This window comes from Citrus sinensis, chromosome 1 (genome assembly GCF_022201045.2).
Source record: "Citrus sinensis cultivar Valencia sweet orange chromosome 1, DVS_A1.0, whole genome shotgun sequence".
Classification (NCBI taxonomy): Eukaryota; Viridiplantae; Streptophyta; class Magnoliopsida; order Sapindales; family Rutaceae; genus Citrus; species Citrus sinensis.
Genome location: NC_068556.1, coordinates 24,748,300 through 24,770,433, shown reverse-complemented (window position 1 = coordinate 24,770,433; position 22,134 = coordinate 24,748,300). Strand labels below are relative to the sequence as shown.

General features: G+C 36.0%; 3 protein-coding genes and 1 long non-coding RNA gene across 5 annotated transcripts; 1 reads left to right on the top strand and 3 right to left on the bottom strand.

Moving 5' to 3' along the window:
• Positions 1-49: 49 nt before the first annotated feature.
• Positions 50-1,372, bottom strand: LOC102608854 (diacylglycerol O-acyltransferase 3). Its single transcript, XM_006488651.4, has 2 exons — positions 949-1,372; positions 50-773 (listed from the first exon to the last, which is right to left on the bottom strand). The coding sequence occupies exons 1-2, from the start codon at positions 1,228-1,230 to the stop codon at positions 204-206; spliced, it is 852 nt and encodes a 283-aa protein (XP_006488714.1). The 5' UTR covers positions 1,231-1,372; the 3' UTR covers positions 50-203.
• A 580-nt stretch (positions 1,373-1,952) lies between these two features.
• On the bottom strand, positions 1,953-5,723 carry LOC102609433 (protein CHUP1, chloroplastic). Its single transcript, XM_006488653.4, has 7 exons — positions 4,967-5,723; positions 4,318-4,728; positions 4,090-4,221; positions 3,476-3,657; positions 3,267-3,378; positions 2,916-3,059; positions 1,953-2,364 (listed from the first exon to the last, which is right to left on the bottom strand). Exons 1-7 carry the CDS (start codon positions 5,555-5,557, stop codon positions 2,251-2,253), a joined length of 1,686 nt encoding a protein of 561 aa, XP_006488716.2. The 5' UTR covers positions 5,558-5,723; the 3' UTR covers positions 1,953-2,250.
• LOC112495594 (uncharacterized) lies at positions 2,335-3,173 on the top strand. Its single transcript, XR_003061936.2, has 2 exons — positions 2,335-2,483; positions 2,656-3,173. It is a non-coding gene; the product is annotated as an uncharacterized LOC112495594 (long non-coding RNA).
• A 9,537-nt stretch (positions 5,724-15,260) lies between the features above and the next one.
• On the bottom strand, positions 15,261-21,002 carry LOC102609700 (ABC transporter B family member 11-like). 2 transcript variants are annotated; one of them, XM_025102568.2, is made up of 13 exons: positions 20,784-21,002; positions 20,352-20,677; positions 20,086-20,140; positions 19,816-19,991; positions 19,494-19,715; positions 19,176-19,414; positions 18,517-19,042; positions 18,100-18,373; positions 16,934-17,826; positions 16,521-16,787; positions 16,151-16,414; positions 15,775-16,068; positions 15,261-15,675 (listed from the first exon to the last, which is right to left on the bottom strand). In XM_025102568.2, the coding sequence occupies exons 2-13, from the start codon at positions 20,655-20,657 to the stop codon at positions 15,322-15,324; spliced, it is 3,870 nt and encodes a 1,289-aa protein (XP_024958336.1). In that variant the 5' UTR covers positions 20,658-20,677; positions 20,784-21,002; the 3' UTR covers positions 15,261-15,321. The 2 variants fall into 2 exon arrangements, with proteins under 2 accessions (XP_024958336.1, XP_006488717.1); XM_006488654.3 differs by having other exon boundaries at positions 20,352-20,674.
• Positions 21,003-22,134: the final 1,132 nt, after the last annotated feature.

The window sequence follows — 22,134 nt, the reverse complement described above, 5'->3', positions numbered from 1 at the left end:
TTCATTGTACTGCTTCTATATCACTTAAAAAGAAGATAAATAATCTCAATTTCGAAACAAAAGAGGATTTTTTTTTCTTTAAATTATAAACAAGTAAGAAAGATGTCAAGATCCTAGAATAAGCAAATTTAGGTTTGTACAATTAAAAGGAAAAAAAAGGTTTAAGAGAACAGAAAGCTGGCTGCTACAACTAAGATGCTGGTTTAACGTAATCCCAACTCCAAGCTTTTGCTACCCTGAGTGAAGAGGTTACCAACAATGGCACCCACATCTTCCAAAGCAACCCCAATGCAAAGAGGATTGGGTGGAGTAAGATGATGATAAGCATCAGAATGAAAAAGCCTAACATTAGGACCATCTCTGCATTTGCCCATACACTTGCACGCAACAACATCACCCTCAGTTCCCATTGCTCTTTGAAATTCCTCCAACAATGCACCACCTCCTGATTTCCTGCACTTGTTTCCCATGCAAACCTCTACCCTCTTTGTCATCCCCTCACCAGTTCCAACAACATTTGGGGAGGGCGAGCTCTCTTCTGATCTTATCACAGGCATAAGATTAAGAAGGCCGTCTTCCACCTGAGTGCAGTCTTTCATCTGAGCGACCTCCTCTTCTTCACATTCGCTGTCACTAGAATCACTGCTTTCACATGCTGATGACTGTATTTTCCCTTTAAGCTTATTTGCTTTTTCTTGCTTTCTTTTCCTCTTCAATTTCTTCTCCTCTGTTTTCAACTGTTCAAGCTGCTTCATTAAAACCTCTGCTGCTTCCTGCAAAAGATACACAAATGATTTCTTTTTTCTTTTTAGAAAAATATATAGATATTAAAAAAAAACTCCTATCATATCATATTATATAGAAATCAACCACATAGTCTCCACACAAACATTTATGTATGTATATTATTGAAACAAAAGAAGATAGAAATTAAGAAGGCTCACTCACCGAGATCATTTTGCCTCGTACTTGAGCGAGCAAGTTTTGATCTTGATCAACGGCAAATCCCATCTGAGAAAAAGTGGACAAGTCCTTTGACAACCCTTTTAACAATTTCAACTTCTTCTTAATACTACCTACTTTCTCTTTCTTCTTCATCTCAACAAACCCACCATGATGCTGATGCTCATGACTCTGCTTATTCACAAAACCAAGACCAGCAGAGTACCGCCTCTGGGTATCCATCCCAGCGCTGGACGTGCAGGCGATTTGCCTCAATGCCTCCTCCATCGCTCGGATCTCAATCTTGTGTTCTTTCTACAACCTTAGAAGTTGGAGATGATTTGCTTTGCCATTGAGCATATGCCCTTTGCCCTGATTGCTTTTATTCGCCTCCCCCTGCGCACCTCGTGACAGTTTTTGTTCGCCACACTCGGTCACCTTCCGGACATGCGTTTCCTTTTAATCTAAGTCGTTGGAGTTCCCGCGGGTGGATCTATCGGTTTCAAATTAAGCCACGTTGTGACACGTAGGCTGCCACGTCGCACACCACTTGCCAGCTGGCAAGCCAGCTTCATAATTCTCATTTCTGGTGGGGAAATAATAACGAGAGCAGAGCAGACGGTTATCGGATGACGTGTGTTCATCACTGTTACGTTGCTTCTATTTCAAGTAAATAGTACGCATCCAAAGCCTTGTTGTTTTTAGGTATCATAAGAAATAAACAAATAAAATATCAACATCGGATCATGGGCTTGATTCAACTTCAACCGCCGCCAATTAATTAAATAGATAAATGAATAAAAGTTCCACCCATTTTTGACCTTTGACTACTGAAGCTTCAACCGTGGATTAGCAGCCATTCAAGAACCAACTGGTGTTGACCGTAGTCCGGATACAATCAATCATATGGTCTTATTGTTGTTTCCACTGGGCTTCATGTGTAGAGAACTCGAGATACTTTTCTAAAACAAATAAATTTTGAAAAAAATAATAAAAAGGAAGAAGAAGAATTTGCAGTGAACATTATTTTCTATTTTCCAAGCTTTGGATAGATGAATCTATGCCGTGTGAAAAAGCTGATAAGCTTGTATTAATATGAAGAGAGAAACACTGCCTGCCCTTATATAATAAATATAATACATTCCATTCCTCACCCAGATCATTTCCACTGATCACTACTAAGCTTTCAAAGATGTTTTCTCAAACATCCACTACATATCTACGTAGATTAAAGTAAATTGCTGAAAATCTTTCTCCAGATGATGAAAATCAACTTTAAAATAGCTTCTCATTCCCTAGTTTTGGTTCTCATGATGATGATATGCCGGCCAACAGTTCGTGAGATCCTCCAAGGTGTTGTGGAACACGTTGCCTGATCTCTTCAAACGCGCACAATGTTTCTGAATCAAGACCTCCAACAAACTGCACATACGTGGAGAGCAGATAATTGAAATGACACAATCATTTGCAGAATTCATTTTCACAAGAGTGCAATACTTCAAGAAGAAATTACACTTACACTTCAGGTCAATAACTAAACCGTAAGTATTACCACCTCAGATAATTTTTATTTTGTTTATTTTTAAAGTATTTTGATTTGATATTCTAAACTCGGTTCTTGCCAAACACTGAAGAGAGTTTTGCAATTCTCCAAAGTGAGAGGGAAGGGAGGAAGAAAACAAAGAAACCTGAATGATTCTGGTCATTTTGCAGATGCTTCCAAGCCAGAGAATTGGCCGAGGAGAGGGAAAACAAAGATAGTTATCACGGTAGCTTATGGCACAGAATCCCAAAAAAACAATTCTTTGGCAGTACATGCAATAAATTGGTTCCAGATTATAACAGCTTATTTCTTGATGCCATCTAAGTACTTTTTTTTTTCTCTTTTTTCCCTACCATACCATTAGTCTGTTAAATACACTGAGTCTCATTTTATAATGATAATTAAAAGAAACAACAGCCTCTAGAATTACCTGGTGTGCCCTGTATGCAAAATGCAAGCCCTGAAGCAACAAAGCTTCCTGAGTTGATTCCCTATCTGAATTATGGACCAATTCAAGCTCCCTTGTCACTCTCTTCATGTACATCTGGGCCAGTTTCATAGAAGCTTGCTTTATCTGCATAAATACAAATAGCTATTCACCTCACCCCATACATAGTGTAACAGGGATGCCACGAACATATCAAAGAAGTAAAATTTAAATGATAACTCTTATAAAATTTTTCCATCATTTAGTGATGACAAGTAATTACAAGGACTATTTAAATTGGGCACTCAAGGTAATACGTAATTCTCTTAAATAATTCATGTAAGTAAATGGTACCTTGCTTATGATTCCTGAATCCAGCATCCAATCAACTGGAATCTTGCAGTCTTTATAAGAATGCATCACTGAGTTCCGCAATTTAACTAGCCTTTGTATGCTCCGTTCCGATCTTCCAAAAGAGATTAGAGGCAGATATAAGTCAACAATTTGACACTGAGATGGCTTACTTCAGCATCTCATAAAAGCAGTTTTCATTTAATGCTTACTTATCCAGTAAACTGGCCATCTTCTTCAAGGCAGCTCCAAAAGGGACATTTGTATCATCCCTATAGGAAGAAATCTCATTCTCTAACTGTTTAAGGTCTCGATATTCAACAGCGGCTTCCCGCATGGCATCAGCTTTCTTCTCAGGCCATTTGAAATGCTTTAAGACAGCCCGCTCATCAGCCTGTGAAAGACAGGATAAAAAGCACGTATCTTATATTTCAAGAAAAAAATTTATCATTCTTCCAGACTATTCAATTACGTAACAAGGCCACACCCGCACCCTTGTGTATTACGCAATAAAACAGAAATAAGGGTCAACTTACTGTCTGAACAATAAATCAAAAACAATTTACTCGGACTAATCGTATTATATATAATCTTTGCAAAACTAGTACTCTATTCCACAGGGATGATGAGACTCCTGTATCTGAAGGATGAATTATACATGAAAATAGAATTATACTGTTGGTTGTATCATTGTATGGCTGTCAAGACTTGTGATTGCCATTGTTTTAATAATATTTCCATCTTGAGATGTACAATTGAGAGTGACCCAGAAATGAATTAAACAAAAACTTGTTAATCAAATAACTTGGAAAGGGTTAGAAATTACCAGCGATGAGAGTTCCTTATCAAGCCAATCCACAAATTCTAGGAGATCCTCTATATTTGTATAAGCTGCAGCAAGCACTTTCTGGATAAGACTGTTGATAAAACCCCCTTTGGTTTCGATATCTGCTTTTATCTAAAATTGCAGCAGTTAAAAAGTTCAAAGTCAGGCAGATCAACCTAAAAAAAAAAAATCAAGAAATTATGTCTAAAAGATATCTGCAATGCTTACAGCCAACAGATGAGCAGAACGATTTTGAATTTCACCAACTATGCTACTATGTGCAATAGAAACTGCTGGTCTTTTTTGATTCACAGGACTGGGAAGATCTTTCTTCTCCACTTGCTTTGTCAATGAGTGATAAAGTTGTGCAAATGAAGGAGTTTTTTGAGTGGCAGCTGCTCTAGCTGGTGGACGAGGAGGCGGTGGTGGTGGCAGGGGTGCTGGCATTGAGGGATAAGCCTGAGGTTTCCTTTCTACACCAGCAGCATTTCGAATTGGAATTTTTGGTTCTGATGGTGGTGTGTTAATACTTGTCTCACTGATTGCGTCCGTCATTACAATTGAATGCTCCAGTTTATTGGCTATGAGTTTCTGAACGTCCTTGAATTTAGGGCTCTGATATTCTCCAACTGCCTCTCTCTTCATTAAAACAAGAATTGCATTTCAGAAAACTAATTTACAAAAATCCAATTTCATTAGAAGGGTTCAAGTTAAGCTCTTATATCTTAATTCACATAACCAAAGACTACAAGAAAGAAGGTAGCAGAAACGTTCAATTTTGAAGAAACAATATTAAACAAAATCTCTTTTTTAATGAGCCCCCACCCATGAACCATGAAAACTAACAGTGATCAAAACACCAAAATATACTACCTACCTGTTCACGGCTGCTAAGAGAAGCTATCTTAGCTTCAGCAGCAACAAGATCCTCAACAAGCTTCTTGTTCTGCTTCTCCAATTCCGCATTCAAGCTCTGTGCTTTAACAAACTCAGCTTTCAAAGCGAAAACCTCAGACTGCAAATCTTTAACCAAATTCTCACTCAACATTAGCTTTTCCTCAAATTCTTTCTTTTTCTTATCCATCAACCCATCTTCAATTTTCCCAGGATTAGCATCCACAATTCTCTGCCTCCTTGGCCTAGCGAATTGCTCAACAACTGGCCTGTTCAGAGACCTGCCAAAGACCTTGACTTCATCATCTTTATGGGATCCCACTGCCCCTTCTGCTGATTTGGGTTTGTTCAGAACCAAAGCCCTCCTGCTTTTTGAAATATTATTGGTTTTCACATCTGGGGGTACAGATTTTGCTCTTGCTTTTAGTTCAGGTGATAAAGACACACCATTAATGCCAGCTTCTTGCTTTGGCGACTCCCTAGTTTTAGAGTTGGCTCTCAAACGAGACGTTGTTGTTGCTGCTGTGGAGTGTGACATGCTGTTGGTTTTGCTTAATTCCTGATGCTGCTTCATGGGCTCTTGAATATCTGGTTCTTTAAAGATAAGCAGAGAAAGAGAAAGAGCATGCAATTAATTGCAAATTATGAGACTGCTGCAAGTTATGTAAGGAAATGACAACTGTTCTGTTAGCTGTTTTAGGTGAAAGTGAGTTCAGAGTGGCGTGTGACTGTGAGGGTGAGAGTCCGTGGGGTGAGATGACTACGAGTCAGTTTCTGACCCAAAAGAAACGACCCCACTGTGGCCACATCCAAACAAGTTTCTGATTCTTCCAACTCACCACCAACAAAAACAATGTAAAAATTAATAATATATAAGTGGTTCGTGTCAATATCTTATTTTTATCTTTTTTATATATATATATATATATATATATTCACCACTGTAATTAGTACCAATTATTAGTAAAAAGACCAAAGTATCCCTTTTAAAACTGTAGGCAAAGATTAAATAGAGTAAACTTATACATAAGTCGAGTACACCACCTCAGTTCACCTGATGAATTAGGTTATTTTATAGAACTCGTCAAATTTAATAATGGATTTTAAAATAAAATTAAAATATTGGAGGGTCTTATAGTAGGACCCACTGACTACTCAAATGGTATATTGTGATTGGTCAACTTCGCTAGATCTATATAGTTTTTTCTTATTTTGGAGAAGATAAATATTTATGTCGACTAAGCACATCATCTCAATATACTGAAGTGGGTGCCCAACTAATAAGGAGATGGCATTTTGACGTATCCATGGATCTGAGGTCACTGACGTAAAAATAAAAAACTAGTGGATCTTTACTTTAAGATGTTGAGACAATGCATCGGCACACATAAAATTTTCTCTAAATAATGACAACAGCATGTGGGTGAAGTAAGGTTGAGTAAGAAAAATCAAATAGTGTCAAGTAGATAATTAATGGGTTGAATAAGAATCAATTAAGATATACTATCTCAATCTATTCAAGCATATTTATCATAAAATATATTGACAAACAAATCAATGGAAAATTTCTATGTTCTGTACCAAGACATAATGTTGTTTTTCATTCTCTTGGGTCAACTTTTACTTGGATGATTTTGTTCATGCTTGCAATGTAATTTATCAAGATTGTTGAGTGATTTAGACTTGACATTAATTTCACCTAACCGGAATGAATTCTTTACATTAATGTAAGAATTATCAAACATGAATTCTCTTTCTCGTACAGCATTTACCTCTTTTGTGTTGATTTCGTTTGCGCATATTTACATGTGTGTGTCTGTAATGTTAACAAATTAGCTACAGTCCGATGCTCAACACGAGGCCTCCTATAATGGATGGGACCGATGGGACCATAGTAGCATAACGTACATGCATATAGAGACAAACACATATAAAACTCGGAGAATAATTGGAAAATGACGACCAAACATGGTGACATGCTTTATATATATGAAGGCACTCAGTTGTGATATTATTGCTATATTATTATTATTATTATTATTATATCTTAAAGTTTACACTCTAATCATGTTCAAACTAGTGTAGATTTTGATAGAAGTTGTCTTTTCTTTAAGAGCAAATTTGTTCAATCTCTAAATGATTGGTTCAAAATCACGTTATAGCTAGGCCTTTTATAATTAATGGGTTTCATTTTCATTACAAACAACGAATTCTATAAATTTATAGTTTTTTTTATCTTTAGTGGGTAGTTGGTGGATTTATTTAATTTATCTCGCATCTCATTTGAAAAAAAAAAGATTTTAAAATTTACAAAAATAATACACTTAATTAATACATGTATGTTATGTGCGTATTTATTTTAAAAAATTATTATATAATTAATAGTGATATTTAATTAAACTACATATAATATACATATATTAATTAAAATTAGTATTTATAATGTACTACAAAATTTCTGCAGATGTAAAAACATAATGTAGCAGAGTGATTAATTAAGCTGTCCGTGCCCTATATCTGTCGACCAAAAGCCAAGAGCTTCACAAAATAGAAAGGGGATCGAGCTAGCCAAAAGCACAATAAATGGTAACTGTACAAAATAATGGCAGTTTACAATTATGTGTAGAAGTAGAGGGTCACCTGAGTGAAACGCTGCAGGCCACAAACCCCAAGAAGACGGATAAGATTCATAGCGAAGCCAATGCCCTCACACCAACGTAACCCATAAGCAAGGTCTTAATTAATCTTACTACATTAGTTGATAGTGAAATTAGCTACGGAATTGAGTCTATCTAATGTATTTGCAGCATAAAAAACTCAAAAGGACTAACGAAGGAAGTCAATAGTTATATATATATATATATATATATATATAGTAGTTTTTTAGTTCGGGATCATAAAATGTGGAAAATGTTCGAGAAAATTTTAAAATTATGGAGTTTTAAAAGTTTAAAACTTAAAGCATTTAAACTGCACGGTTGATGTATTTTTTTAGACATTTTCGCACTTTAAAATTTCATATTGAAACATGTGGACTAAAATGGTGAATCCAAAACTTGAGCATGTGAAACGGCAGCGTTTTGTTTGTGGTTAATAAGCTCAGGTATCACGAGCTTGGCATGTGGATTACTTAAGTCTGAAACGACAGGGGCTTGTGACGTTTTGAGCAAAGACTTAAGTGAAACATGTGGAATGCACGTGAAGAGGGGAATCAAGTTAGTTATGAAGCTGTTAGTACAGATGGCAAGAATCTGTGCATTCTAGAATTGATATCAGCTGTTATATAAGCTGGTTAACAGAGCAGCTTGAATTATGATCTGAGAGCGTGATAGAAAGAGTTAGGATACAAAGAAAGTTTAGTCTTGATCCTTGTAATTAGTTCTTGTATTACGATGTAAAGATTGCTTGAATCATCAATAAAGCTCGTTCTGTTGACTTCTCCCGTGGATGTAGATTGTGCTTTTCTGCACATTTGAACCACGTAAAACACTTTCTTATTCTGGGTTTGATTAGCTTCTAATTTTGGTTCTTGGTATTTTCTGATTATAACCATTTACGTTAAAGGTTCTGTTAACTATCAAAGAGTGATTGATTAGGTTCTTAGCATCTTGATTGGTCTGGTTTGTGATCTTGGGCAGTGTATTGGGTTGTTCATCTCAATCTAAAGCACCCAATTCACTACAAAACATTTTCTCTCTCTCTCTCTCTCTCTCTCTCTCTCTCTCTCTCTCTCTCTCTCTCTCTCTATATATATATATATATATATATATATATATATATAATCATTCTCAAATGCAGACGTCTGTATTTTTTTTAATGCAGGCATACTATTAAATCGTGTGGTTTAAAAAAATTAATTTTTAAATAAATTATAAAATGGTACGATTTTAAAATATTAAAAATAAATTCTCTTAAATTCTACGATTTTAAAGTGTGTGTGCATTAAAATATTGGGGTGCTCGTACTAAAATGGAATTATATATATATATATATAATTATTTCTTCCGCACAAATATCAAATTCCCTATGCGGGCTTCCATCAAAATTGACATCCCCTTTTAACTTTAATGATCGATGACTAATTAAAGCGAGACAAAATGCGAGCTTTTAAAGCAAAATCAACAGCTAGTACTGTAAATCCGATGCATGATTGGTTATACCAACCAGGTATGGTTTATGAATCCATATTGTGACGACTCTCTAGAAACTTACTGGTGCGTCTTCAATAAATGTTTCTAGGAAAAAGCCATAATGACTTCTTTTAAGATTGATCACAGTCACAGATAGAATAAATTCAAGGACAAATAAGTGGTCCATAGAGAGAGCTCACGGGCTCATCACCACCCGTGAAACTTTTAATGAATTTGGTTTTATATATATATAACATCGATCTGCAACAGTTGCATTTGATAGAGCTTGCTGAAATTAATCAACGGTGTCATCATCTTCATGAAATCATGGTGAATATTCATCATTAAAATTAAAATGGATCACATTCACACATTGGTGCATGCATGTTACAATACATGACACTAAGAACTAGCTAGCTAGATGGATTATAAGGGCCACCTTTATTAGTAACTTAGCAATCGCAATATTAACATACATGGGTTCTTAATTAATTTAACCACGCTCTATAATAGATAAATAGTGCTTTGGGAAGACAAAAATGCTTCCCCAGCTCCGGGATAAAATAGTTCCACAATCAATACACACACAGACACACTTAATTTACAGCTTTATAGGCATGCATTAATTCTATACATTTACTGATACTGCTGACTAAAAAAATTAAATTCACCTTATAAAATATAAAATTGATTGAAATTCTGAAAATATACAACAGAAGAAACACATACCTTTAATTAGCCTGAGCTTTGTTTCTGATCATGAGTACTTGAGAGGTTGATTTTTTATGTTTTGTGCTTGTTCGTCGTCACTTCATGACTCAATCATCAAGAATAGATTAGTGGGGGAATATATATATAGATATATATAGTGGACATTTCCTTTGGAGTAAATTAAAACTCAGAAGACATTAATATACATCAAAGGGTGAGCTAGCTAGGTAGCGTGCGTTTCTGCGGCTAGCTAGGGTAAGTTAGTTGCTACTTCGCATCAAATGTAAGTGTCATATGCTGGCGCTCGATTTGACTGTGATTTCCTAATTATGTCGAATTGATTCTGCTGGCCGGCGCAGTTTTACATGCGAATATAATTAGTCCATCGCTTAATTAAAATTATATATAGGAGGTTAGAAGCATATATATACATAAGTAAAATTAAGTTTGCTATTGAAGCTTCTCTTCCTCCGTCCATGCATGCATGCATCAAATAAACATGCAACTCTCTAACTCAATCATTCAATCAATTTATTGCATTAGCGTCAACTCAAGCAACATTAACATTAATTGTCTCATCTCTCACTGTCTCCGAAAGTAGTGGATTGAAATGGATGTTAACTTTTTATATATATATATATATTCCAATTGCATCTACACTTTAATCGTCCCTAGAATCCATTTTGCCCTCCTTCCTTTTTGTTCATAACGTGCTGGGGGTCTTAATCGTAATAAATTAGTAGGTGGTGGGTCAATTATGTGTCCGCGGGCGAATCTGTGATAGCAAATGTGTGCTTGGCTTTGTCTTTGTTTGTTATACATCGGTGTTAACATATGATTTGTACAGGCATAGATTGCACATGAACTTGCAAAAGAAGAAAGGCGCACTGCTAGATTATTTGGAGTAACGGGCAATCCTCTTCTTGTTTTACATAAAGACAATGATCAAAAGGTCAAATTGGAAACATTATCAAATGAACAGAAAAGGAATGGTTTGTTGAATTGAGCTTTTCAGATGTTGAGAAGCCAACTTCCTTCAACTACTTTGCCTTTTTCAAATGCATTAACCGACAAATTTAGACAAGAATTGTGTCTCAAGTCTTTGACATACATGCAACAAAACACATTAATTTGCACGCTATAATTACTATTTCATGTGAAATAGATTTCACATGAACTTGTAACAGTTTGGGCCTAACACTTAAGTAGATATTGTTTACTTTGAACACAAAGCCCGTCACGGTTTTATTATTAAGTTTTGCAACCTAAAACGTGTCTACTTAGTTAGGAGAGCCCAAACTTATAAACTAGTCCAAGAACTCACTCGCTAACGATGTAGGATATTACACACTTTCCCCCATAGAACCTCACATCCTCGTGAGGGTTATTGGGAATATTATGAGTTCATATCATTAACATATCTATCCATCCACACATTGGGTCATGAGTCGGCTCTGATACTAATTGTAATAGCTCGGGTCCAACAACCAAGTAGATATTGTCTGCTTTAAGCACACAATCGGCCATAGTTTGGTTATTGGGCTTTACAACTCAAAACGCGTCTACTTAGTTAGGAGAGCCCAGACTTATAAACCAGTCCAGGAACTCACTTACTAGCGATGTAAGATATTACATACTTCCCCCCATATGACCTCACATTCTCGTGAGGGTCATTGGAAACAGTATTGGGAACAATATGAGTTCCTATCATTAACATATTTATCCATCCACACATTGGGTCGCAAGTCGATTCTGATACCAATTATAACAAATCAAGCCCAACGACCAAGTAGATCTTGTTCGCTTTGGGCCACAACCTGTCGTGGTTTTGCCATTGGGCTTTACAACCCAAAAAGCGTCTACTTAGTTAGGAGAGTCCAGACTTATAAAATAGTTTAGAAACTCACTAGATATTACATAATATATAACACCTTAGGCGAATTCCACATCGGCAAAGTATAGTGTTGGGTAATTTCTAATATAATAGGTGTCAATGTGCAAGTGTACACAACAAGTAATATACTAATAAGTACTTAGATCGTCTCCACAGGGATTGATGTTATCAGATTTGTTACAGTAATCTTAACAGTGCAGTTTCAATCTAAATTAAAAGTAAATAATTCATGAAACTAATGAACTAACTAAATTAAAAATGCAAATAAACAAAATGCAAGAAGAACTCAAGTCAAACACAAAGATGTAATAAGTGAGAAATGAGTAGTTGAGTGATTAAACTCCTTTAATGGTATTGACTGTTTTTCTAATTAAGATCATGTTGCTACAACATCTACTACAGCACTGGGCAAAATCCCCCATGCATCCTCAACTGTTGCCTGTTAGATATTTTATATCTTAATGCAGCCAAACAATAACTAATTGTTACGCTTACCTTAATGCAGCCAAACAATAACTAATTGTTACGCTAACATTAGATATAACATTATACGTTCTAGGTCCAATTATCCTACGAGGTGAATCCATATATCTAGTTCTTCACTAATTTTAGATCAAGCATGATCCTATTCAAATCGAGATTAACTCAACTTGGGAAACCCAATCTAAAATCATGTATTGTCTTAATTTGTTCTACTAAGTCAGAACTCTTTGAAGTTTTTTCTTAGTTAATATCCACTAAATGGGTGGTCAACCGAAATAGAAAATTGCAATAAGTAAAATTAAGACAAAATATTATAACAAATACAGAGCAACACACATACATCAATCAAATAACCATTAAGCTTATTTGTCACTCAACCACAACAAAGTTTAGTTCATGATTTGTGATAAAATAGTTAAAAAAAAATCATTTTAGCCATCAAATACATTCCCATAAATAAATAAAAACAAGAAAATAAAATAACGAGTTGAGGTCTGCTAGATCTTGCGATCTCTTCTTCTTTTTGTCTTTTAATCATATATAGCAGCCCTCAAATCTCTTTTATTCTTTGTTTCTCTTTGTTTTTTCTTTATTGTTTTTCCTTGAGTGACGACTCTCCTTTCTCTTTTCATGCGTGCTCATTTTATAACTCGAAATTAAGGCAACCAAAAGCGTGTGACCACGTATCATCCATTTTTGGAAACTTCATATTACAGTCTTTTATTTATCGCGTGCGAAATCCAGTTTGTCATTGCTCTAGAATTGCTGCAGCAACGGCTACAACATCTTCACTATTCCAAACTTGTTTTAATTCCTCTATATCGAAGTTCTGCAAGTTTGTTGCAGCAGCATTCCATCCATAAAGCTTGAACTTTCTAGTCACCTACAATCACACACAATCAGAGCACAAAATGATTTAAAACAAAATCAATTTATTAAAAATAAACTTAAATAAATTAAAAGTTAAAATTCAGAGAATCAGAATTATGCGGGTATGAGTTAGAAAATTAGGATATTGGCATAAGCTATTAATAGTTATATCTTGCATTTGTTTAAGGTGTTTGAGGTTATTGGAGGCTAAAAAGTGTGTTTAGAATCATTGCTTTTGTCAAGTTAAGTAACTTAATTCCTAATGTAATGGATATGCATGTTTATTTTGATTCTATTATGAGTGCATGTGTTTTTTTATAGTTCTTTAAAAAAATTAATTGATTTTCATAATAAAACTAGTTTATGTAAATGTTTTCAAATCTAAAAATTATGATATTTCTATAGTCTTGACAACATATGCTAAATGCCTTTAAATGTGTAATTTATTTTGCTAAATGGTCTTCTTTTATGAAATTATCTATAAAAAGTTATAATGGAATTTATTTTGCAAGCCTAAGTTGTTGTTATGATCTTTTTTATGAATCCAATATGAATGTCTTGTTCACATATAAAATTAAGATTATTTGTGAAAATTTGTACAGCGCCTACCTCTCGAGGATCAGAGTGCTAAAAGTGCAACATACATTAGAAAGTATCATGGGCAAGTTGTTAGGTATGAAAAATGAATTTAAGTATTTTGGCTCATTGTCTATAGTCGCTCTGATTCTGATTCTAATCGTATTATACGATGCATATGTTCTAGACTAGTATTGGATTTCTATTCTAAGTGTACACATAATATTCTGATTCTAATTCAATTTTTAGCCAGGTTACTGGGAGTATAAGTGACATTATGTGATATAAGCTAACCTTTTATTTTCTATGTATATATGTTATACAATTTGTTTTCATGATTAATTATGTTTTTATATTCCAAATCACTTATGAATTTATGTCCTTTTGTTATAATATGTCCTTTTATAAAATTTATTAGTTCTAATATATTTTTTGATAAAAAAGGTTTGCAATACTTTTGGTACACGATAATCCGAGCGTGTTGGGAACAACTTTACTTTGCAGATTGAGTATCTTATTAAGAGGTGTACTTATCCTTGAAGCTAGAGATTTATTTATTTTTGAAAGTTGAATAAGTGAAGGATGAACTTTTGTTTCTTTTAAGTTTATTTTTCCTCTAAACTTGTAATTGGATAGTTTTGAGACTTTTCTTACATTTATGGTTTTGGGGGAATGTTTAGCATTTGACTTGTGGGTTTGTGGATCTTTTTAATAAAATTTGAGATATTTCAGTTTGAGTTTTTGTGTAAGAATTATGATTTATAAGTAACACTCTTACCATGTGCTCTGCACATGTTAGATTTGAGGTGTTACATGTTGCTCTAATGCATTGGTATCTAGATAACATCTTGGCGGCAACAAGGCAACCCAAATAAGGCCTTTTGGTCCTACGCTTACGCTTAATACCAAAGTAAAATCTTTGTGGCAACGAGGCAGCACCAACAAGGCACATTGCTCTTATGCTTGGTGTCGGGGTGACACCTTCGTGTTAACGAGGCTGCACCAACAAAGCTCATTGCTCCTATGCTTGGTGTCAAGTTGACACCTTTGTGGCAACAAGGTGGTGACAACAGTGCATTTTGCTCCTAATGCGATGATGGTGCCAAGGTGACACCTTAATAGAACCAAGACAGTGCCAACAAGATGCATTACTCCTTATGCGCACGGGACTTCTTCTAGACCAAGAAAAAATCAGACACGTGGCAAATACAATAAGTGTCCACATGCCATGTCAGCATTCAATAAAATATATTAGAGTGATTTCAAATGTGATATCAATAATGGGTTCAACTTCGATTGTTGAAAATTTATTTAATTTTCGAGAAGTGAAAGCAACAAGGAAAGTGAAGTGATTACGAGTGATGAAGATGACATAAGCTTTTAATCATTAATATAGGCTATCATCTATTTATTCGTGTCCTTTTTAGGACAAAATTTCAGCTTCGTTTTTCTTCTTTGAGTTATCTAATGGACTTTGAACTAGTCGACCAATAGTTACCACCTTCAGTCAACTGCCTTTTGATTTTGTTGTGGCATAGTGGTACCAACATATCATATGGGTCTTTTACCCACCCCCTTATTTTAAAAATAAATAAATAAAATAACTCCTGAAATAGTTATTATTATTACTCATTGATGTAATAAGTTGAGAGTGCAGGAAATTGAAGCTAACGACTAGGAAGAAACACTAGTTTGAAGTGCTACTAAGGAAGCATAAATACCATCCTTGACATGGACTAGTGTTTCATGCTTTCCTTTCTCAGCAATCACACCATTTTTAACCACAGCTATTAAATCGGCGTCCCTAATTGTGGACAATCTATGAGCAATCACCACTGTAGTTCGACCAACCATAACTCGTTCCAATGCATCTTGAATCACGCGCTCAGATTCCGCATCAAGAGCACTGGTTGCTTCATCTAGAAGTAATATTTTCGGAGCCTTCACCATTGCTCTTGCAATTGCGACCCTTTGCTTCTGTCCGCCGGATAGTTGGATCCCTCTCTCGCCCACAATTGTGTCATAACCCTGCAGTTTCCAGATACTCCAGCTATAAATTACTTAAATCTCCTCCATGAAAATCATGTCGAATTGCTTTTAGCAGAGAAATAAACACAGTGCTCTAACCTGTTTTAAGCTGCTAATGAACTGGTGGGCATTTGCCAATTCTGCTGCAGCCAAAACTTCAGCTTCTGTTGCATTACCTTCCTTACCATATGCAATGTTGACTCGTACCGTGTCGTTAAATAACACAGGCTCCTGGCTCACCAAGCCCATCTGCTGTCTTAACCATTTAAGTTGTAGCTTTTGGATTTCGACTCCATCCAGTGTAATGTGACCTGTGTCAGGATCGTAAAATCTCTGCAGCAATGAGATTACTGTTGATTTTCCACTCCCACTTTCTCCAACAAGAGCTACCATCTGATAGAACGAATTCATATTGTTAATGGCTTTTAGTTGACATTGACAAGATAGAAGTACATCAAACTTAAGATCAATTTACCTTGCCAGATGGAATAGCCAAGCAAAGATCTCTGAAGATTTGAACGTCAGGTCTTGCCGGATACTTGAAAGTAATATGCTGAAACTCAATATCTCCCTTTACATTTTCTATTGTTGTTCCAGACTCATCACTAGAGTCTATTTTTGATTTCCTGTCAAGAATTGCATACACAGAAGCAATGGCACTTTTTGCCCTACTGGCTTCGGGAGCAAGAATACCTGATTGAGAAAGCCCAGTGGCTGCCATACTGAGAGCAAAGAAAACCTGCAGATTTAGACACATAAAATAATCAACTAGTAGAAAAGAAACAACTACTTTATCTCATCAAGAAACTGACATACTGATTTAAATAATGGAGACAAGAACTTACGCGAAAGACCTCTTGAAATGTTGTTTTTCCAGCCTCAACTAATCGAGCTCCAGCATAGAAACTACAAGCATAGACAGCATACAACAAGAAGAAAGATATTCCGAAAGCTACTCCACCTATCAAACCTTGCTTTATTCCTTTCTTACTTGGGCCACCACACTTTTTCTGATATAGTTCCATCACCTTCTCTTCTGCACAGAAAGAAGCAACTGTTCTAATGCTTCCTACAGCATCATTTGCAACTTGACTTGCTTCCTCGTACATTTTCTGCCATCATTAGAAATATTTCTCAACAAACTATATTAACTCCAGTTAAGATTTCTCTAAATTGTGCATCAGAGTAATTTCTGAATCCCTCATATACATTATTCAGCAGTTTAGTGTAACACTCAGCATGTTAATACTTAGCATACCTTAGAATCAGCGCTGAAACCTTTTAGAAACTTCATATGAGCATATCCATTAAGTACTAGCAGGGGTACCAAAACAAGGACGATAAGAGCTAATTGCCAGTTTGCTTCAAAAGCAATAATCACACCAGCAAAAAGAGTTGCAATATTTTGAACATGCAAACCGAGAGCATCTCCAACCACACTTCTTACTGAAGCTGAATCTGCAGAAAGCCTAGCACCAATGGCACCACTTGAGTGCCCAGGCTCATCAAACCAACTTACTTCCATGTAAATCACTTTCTCAAAGCACATTGATCTGATCCTTTTTATTAACTTACATCCCGCAACAGCAAAAAAGTACGACCTTAATGGATGAGCAAGTAAACATGCTATGGCTAGAAATAGGTACATCAAAGCCCAGAAATCGGTATCCTTGCGGAGCTCATCTGCTGGCTCAAAAAAAGATTTTATTGCACCAGAAAGTAGGATTCCCAAAATAGGTAACATTACACCAAGGACCCCGGCAGCAATTGAGCCTAGTAGTAGTGCTGGGATCTCTGGCTTGTTAAGAGAGGCCAGGCGACATAGTGGCACTTCTGTAGGTGGTCGCGGTGGCGGCTCTGAACCTGAGGTATATGGTTCCACAGGTGCTGTTTCCATAACACCGAATCCCGTAGGCAGACCAAATCGAAGTGAAAACGAATGGCGACTGCTGCTTCCGGACCCAGATGAACATCGACTTATGGATCGCAATAAAGAAAACCGTTGGCTCGGATGTCTTCCTGATTCCAGTATTAATTCTGGCTTGTCCTGACCGGTTACGAAATTTTGTTCCGACACCATGCTCATTTCTTGCAACCGTATAAGCTGACTATATGCTCCATCAGGATCCTTGGTTAGCTCGGAATGTACACCTGATCAGCCAAAAGAATCAAGAAACTGTTATATGTATGAACAGTAACGCATTAGGAAGAGAGAGCTTATCTGACGGCATAGTGACCAATATTGGCAAGAATTTAAAATTTGGTGTTTCTTTGGGGAAAATGTTATTGAAATGAGATGATTTCGCAAAAGCTAAGAATGTTTCATCAGTTATTTTCACGTGTTATGAATATTTACAGAATTTATACCAATGTCACGAAAATCTTGGCGAAAATTAATTGATAAGATATCAATAAAAGTTGTACCTTTTTCAACAAGTTTTCCTTGATGAATTACAGCAATCAAATCCGCATTTCTTACTGTGCTCAGGCGATGGGCTACAATGACTGTGGTTCGGTTGATCATGATTTTGTCCAATGCCTCTTGCACGACTCTTTCAGATTCTGCATCAAGAGCGCTTGTGGCTTCGTCTAGAAGCAGAATTCTAGGGTCTTTGAGAATTGCTCTTGCTATGGCTATTCTTTGCTTTTGTCCCCCGGATAACTGAGTTCCATGCTCTCCCACCATTGTGTCTAAACCCTGCATGTATTAAAGCAAATATCAGTTATAGAGTATAAGTAAAAATATTAGGAATCAACATCAACTGTGATAATCAATTTTAAAATAGACTCTGTTTCAAAAACTTAATAATAAAAAATAAAAAAAAGTTGAAGAATCAAAACCTGAGGCAGGCTATCAATGAACTTAGCCGCATTGGCCAGTTCAGCAGCAGCCATGATTTCCGCAATAGAAGCACCATCCTTTCCATAGTTGATATTGTCTTTAATGCTGGAAGTGAACAACACAGGTTCCTGGCTGACAAGGCCTATTTTGCCTCTAATCCATTTAAGCTGGAACTCTTTGAGATTAACACCATCAATCAGAACCTCACCAGCCTGAGGATCATAAAATCTCTCAATTAAACTGATGACGGTTGATTTTCCGCTTCCACTTTGTCCAACCAGAGCTGCAGTCGTTCCACTAGGTATTGACAAGGAGAATCCATTGAAAATTTGTTCACCTGGTCTTGATGGATAACTGAAATATATATCTTTTAATTCTATATCTCCTCGAATATCATCCAACTTCACTCCATTACTGTCATAAGCATCTATCAGTGGCTTCCTTTCAATTGCCTCAAACAATTTGTATGCTGCAGCTTGTCCGGCAGCAAATGCACTAATGCACGGAGATGCTTGTCCTAGAGACCTGAAAAGTTAAAGCAAAATCCTGAATAGAAGTTTAAGAATGTAATTATTTTCCGAGGCATCAGTAATATCTTTCGTGAAGTTCAATAGACCAGAAAATCCCAAAAAAAAAAAATAGATAAATAGAAACTCACATGGATCCAATCATCACACAGAAAATTACATTAATGACATCTCCTCCCTTGTATCCTTTCTCAAGTATCATTTTCCCACCAAACCATATAGCCAATGAGTAACTGCTGAATGCAACAAAGGTAAATGCACCAAAACCCAAACCGGCAGCCAAGCCTTCGTGCACACCAGATTTGTAAGCTTTTGTTAAAGACTCATTGTATTTAGCTACAGCTTGCTTCTCCCCTGTAAATGAAGCAACCTGTATTGACAATAGCCACAAAGTTGATAAATTCTGGAATAAAGTTAAAAATGAGTATTCTTCAGGGAAGTGTTCATACAGTTCTAATTGATCCAATTGTCTGCTCTGCTACAGCTGCTGCAATTGAATAGGCAGTTTGTCCTCGGGATGCCAGCTTTGTTATTACGGTGGACATAACACCAGCAGTAAGTACTATTGCTGGAATAGAAGACAACATGACAAGTGTGAGAAGCCATCCTTTGGAAAGAGCAATAACAAAGCCTCCAATGAATGTTGCAAGTAACTGTATGAACTTCCCAACCTGCATTAAGGGGACAAAAGAGAGTTACAAGGTAATGCTCCTTTTAACACATCTAGATCACGAGGCAACAATTTGAAAGCTTTCGTGGTATCTTGAATACCTTCTCCCCGATGGAATCTTGAATCAGTACAGTATCACCAGACATTCTTTCAATAATTTCTCCACTGTGAGTTTCCTTGTCAAAGAAGCCAATATCTTGCCTCAATAATGTCTTCAAATATAAACCTCTTATTCGCGCTGCTTGCCGCTCGCCAGTGACAATCCAGCAAGCCACCTCTGACATACAGCAAATTATAAATATCTCAGTTTCTGGTAAGCCACTGAGCTCTTTTATCCATATTCTCTCTTAGAGAAAGTCAGATACACTTACGGATAAATCCAGCAGCAGCGGAACCTGTAGCCAAGTATACAAAGTCCAGACACACCTGAAGACATAGCAAATCAATATATTGTTCAGTAAAAATAATAACAATTTCACAAAGAGCATTTGAAAGGTTCTTATGAACCAAATTAAGATAGAATGAATTCCAATAAACTTATGTTATTTAATTTGTTTTACACCCTTTCCGACACTGGATGATTGAAGCCAGTTCAAATTCATGTTAAGTTAGAATGAGAGATGAAGTTTTAGAATACCTTTGAGACTTCATCAACCACTTGTTTCGTGTTTGTACTTTCTCCAAATGCGTTTATTATATTTCCAAGGAGTACGGGCATGAGGGGTACAGTTATTCCATTTCCAACAGCAGCAATTGTGCCCAGAACAATTAACAGAATATCTATGGAGTCGGCAAAAGAGAAAAGCTTGTAATACGGTACTACTTTAGTGCTTTCTTCTTTTTTTGAATCTTCCTGTAACTCTACCTCAGCAGAAAGGCTTACTGCCGATGTTGTACCCTGCTCTGTGTTTATTTCTTCATCCAGATCATTCTCTTCGCTCATGTTGCCCACACCAATAACTACTGCAGAAAGTGAAAATTTTTGTCAGCCTAAGTTGGCATAAGAAATTCCGATTACAGCTATTACTAGCACGTATAACAAGAAAGAGTTTTAGAACTCAAAACTCACCAGAGATCAACAACAATGCTTCAGTTCGCACTTAATGTTTCGGAGTCTGGATAGCATCAATAAAGTTTGAGAATATCAATCCACCGTTTTGCACATCTTCCCCTGCATGTTTCTCAGCAGCGACAAAGCTCCAAGGTTTACTTATTGGTTCATGCAACGGGTATATTCTACTCTTCAATACAGCAGCTGTAACCTTTCAATTCTTTTTGTGAACCTAGGTCAAATGTAAAATATCCTACACAAAATTATGTCACATCAATCAAGATTAGTTAGAGTTATTTGTTATCGCATAGCATTATGTAAGCTAACTGAACACATAGTACTGGACCTTCTAATTTTTGGCTGATTGTAACATGCTTTCTACCAAAAACTATTAAACATTTGATCTTGATGCTTTGTCACATATCTTGGTACTAAATATATGTTTGTAGTTAACGTTACATGCATGTATATACAAAGAAATAGATTAAAATAATACATTTGGATTGTGTTAGGTTGACAATGAACACTAAATAAAAATTGTACGATTGTCATCTCAGTGAAATTCTAGAAGTGCATGGAGCAATGAACAGAGCTAATAATGTAATATTAATTTATGACAAGATGAAATATTGATTATTTGTCAAGACTTGAATAGGAAGAGCCATGCGCAAGCAATGAGGGCAGCTAAATTGGACAACTTTTTTTTAGGCTTTTTCTCGGAATACTTTCATTGTAAAGATTCTCTGGTTCTCCAGTTACATAGTGGTCCAGAAACATGACACTTGAATTACATTTACCTACCATCCCTGTGTTAGTCCGAAACGAAAACATTCACTCAGGCAACTATTCTACTATATAATCTTCCCCTTCCGATACCAAAAGTCCTGGAAATATTTTTTTGCAAAGGAAAGACCATGACCTGAATGGCTGTAAATACTAAGAAGTTAAAAGAATGAAACAAATTCTTCTGCCGGCAGGCCCGGCACACTAATATATATATATATAAAGCCAAAGAATAGCATGTCCAAGGTTTCTTTCAGAAGCAACCAAACCAATTTTAGTCTAAAGAATCTGAAACAAGCCAAGCCAGAAGCAAAAACAATCTTCTGCATCACAATTGTCTTTTGTTCAAAACTGCTTTTTATTGTTTGCGCTCATATATTATTATGTAATTAACCCTTAAGCATTTTATATTGGGATGTGTCCTTGGTACATAAATTGAATAGTACAACCATTGGAGGATGGAATATGCACCTGCCACAGAATGGCGCATATTATTAATTAAAGAACATAGAGAGGCTGGAAGCTGGCGATGTCTGGGAATAATATATTATTTACTCCATCATATTCGTATGTTTCTGTTTCATGA

What these genes read in the sequence shown, in the direction of transcription:
- LOC102608854 (XM_006488651.4), bottom strand. Translation starts at nt 1,230, where the DNA reads ATGGAGGAGGCATTGAGGCAAATCGCCTGCACGTCCAGCGCTGGGATG. An exon ending in TACGAGGCAAAATGATCTCG is followed by an intron (nt 774 to 948) that starts GTGAGTGAGCCT and finishes TATCTTTTGCAG; the next exon opens with GAAGCAGCAGAGGTTTTAAT.
- LOC102609433 (XM_006488653.4), bottom strand. Translation starts at nt 5,557, where the DNA reads ATGAAGCAGCATCAGGAATTAAGCAAAACCAACAGCATGTCACACTCC. An exon ending in CTCTTAGCAGCCGTGAACAG is followed by an intron (nt 4,729 to 4,966) that starts GTAGGTAGTATA and finishes GTTTTAATGAAG; the next exon opens with AGAGAGGCAGTTGGAGAATA. An exon ending in ATTCAGGAATCATAAGCAAG is followed by an intron (nt 3,060 to 3,266) that starts GTACCATTTACT and finishes GTATTTATGCAG; the next exon opens with ATAAAGCAAGCTTCTATGAA.
- LOC102609700 (XM_025102568.2), bottom strand. Translation starts at nt 20,657, where the DNA reads ATGAGCGAAGAGAATGATCTGGATGAAGAAATAAACACAGAGCAGGGT. An exon ending in CGCTGCTGCTGGATTTATCC is followed by an intron (nt 19,992 to 20,085) that starts GTAAGTGTATCT and finishes GCTGTATGTCAG; the next exon opens with AGGTGGCTTGCTGGATTGTC. An exon ending in GTTTCAGCGCTGATTCTAAG is followed by an intron (nt 16,788 to 16,933) that starts GTATGCTAAGTA and finishes TAATGATGGCAG; the next exon opens with AAAATGTACGAGGAAGCAAG.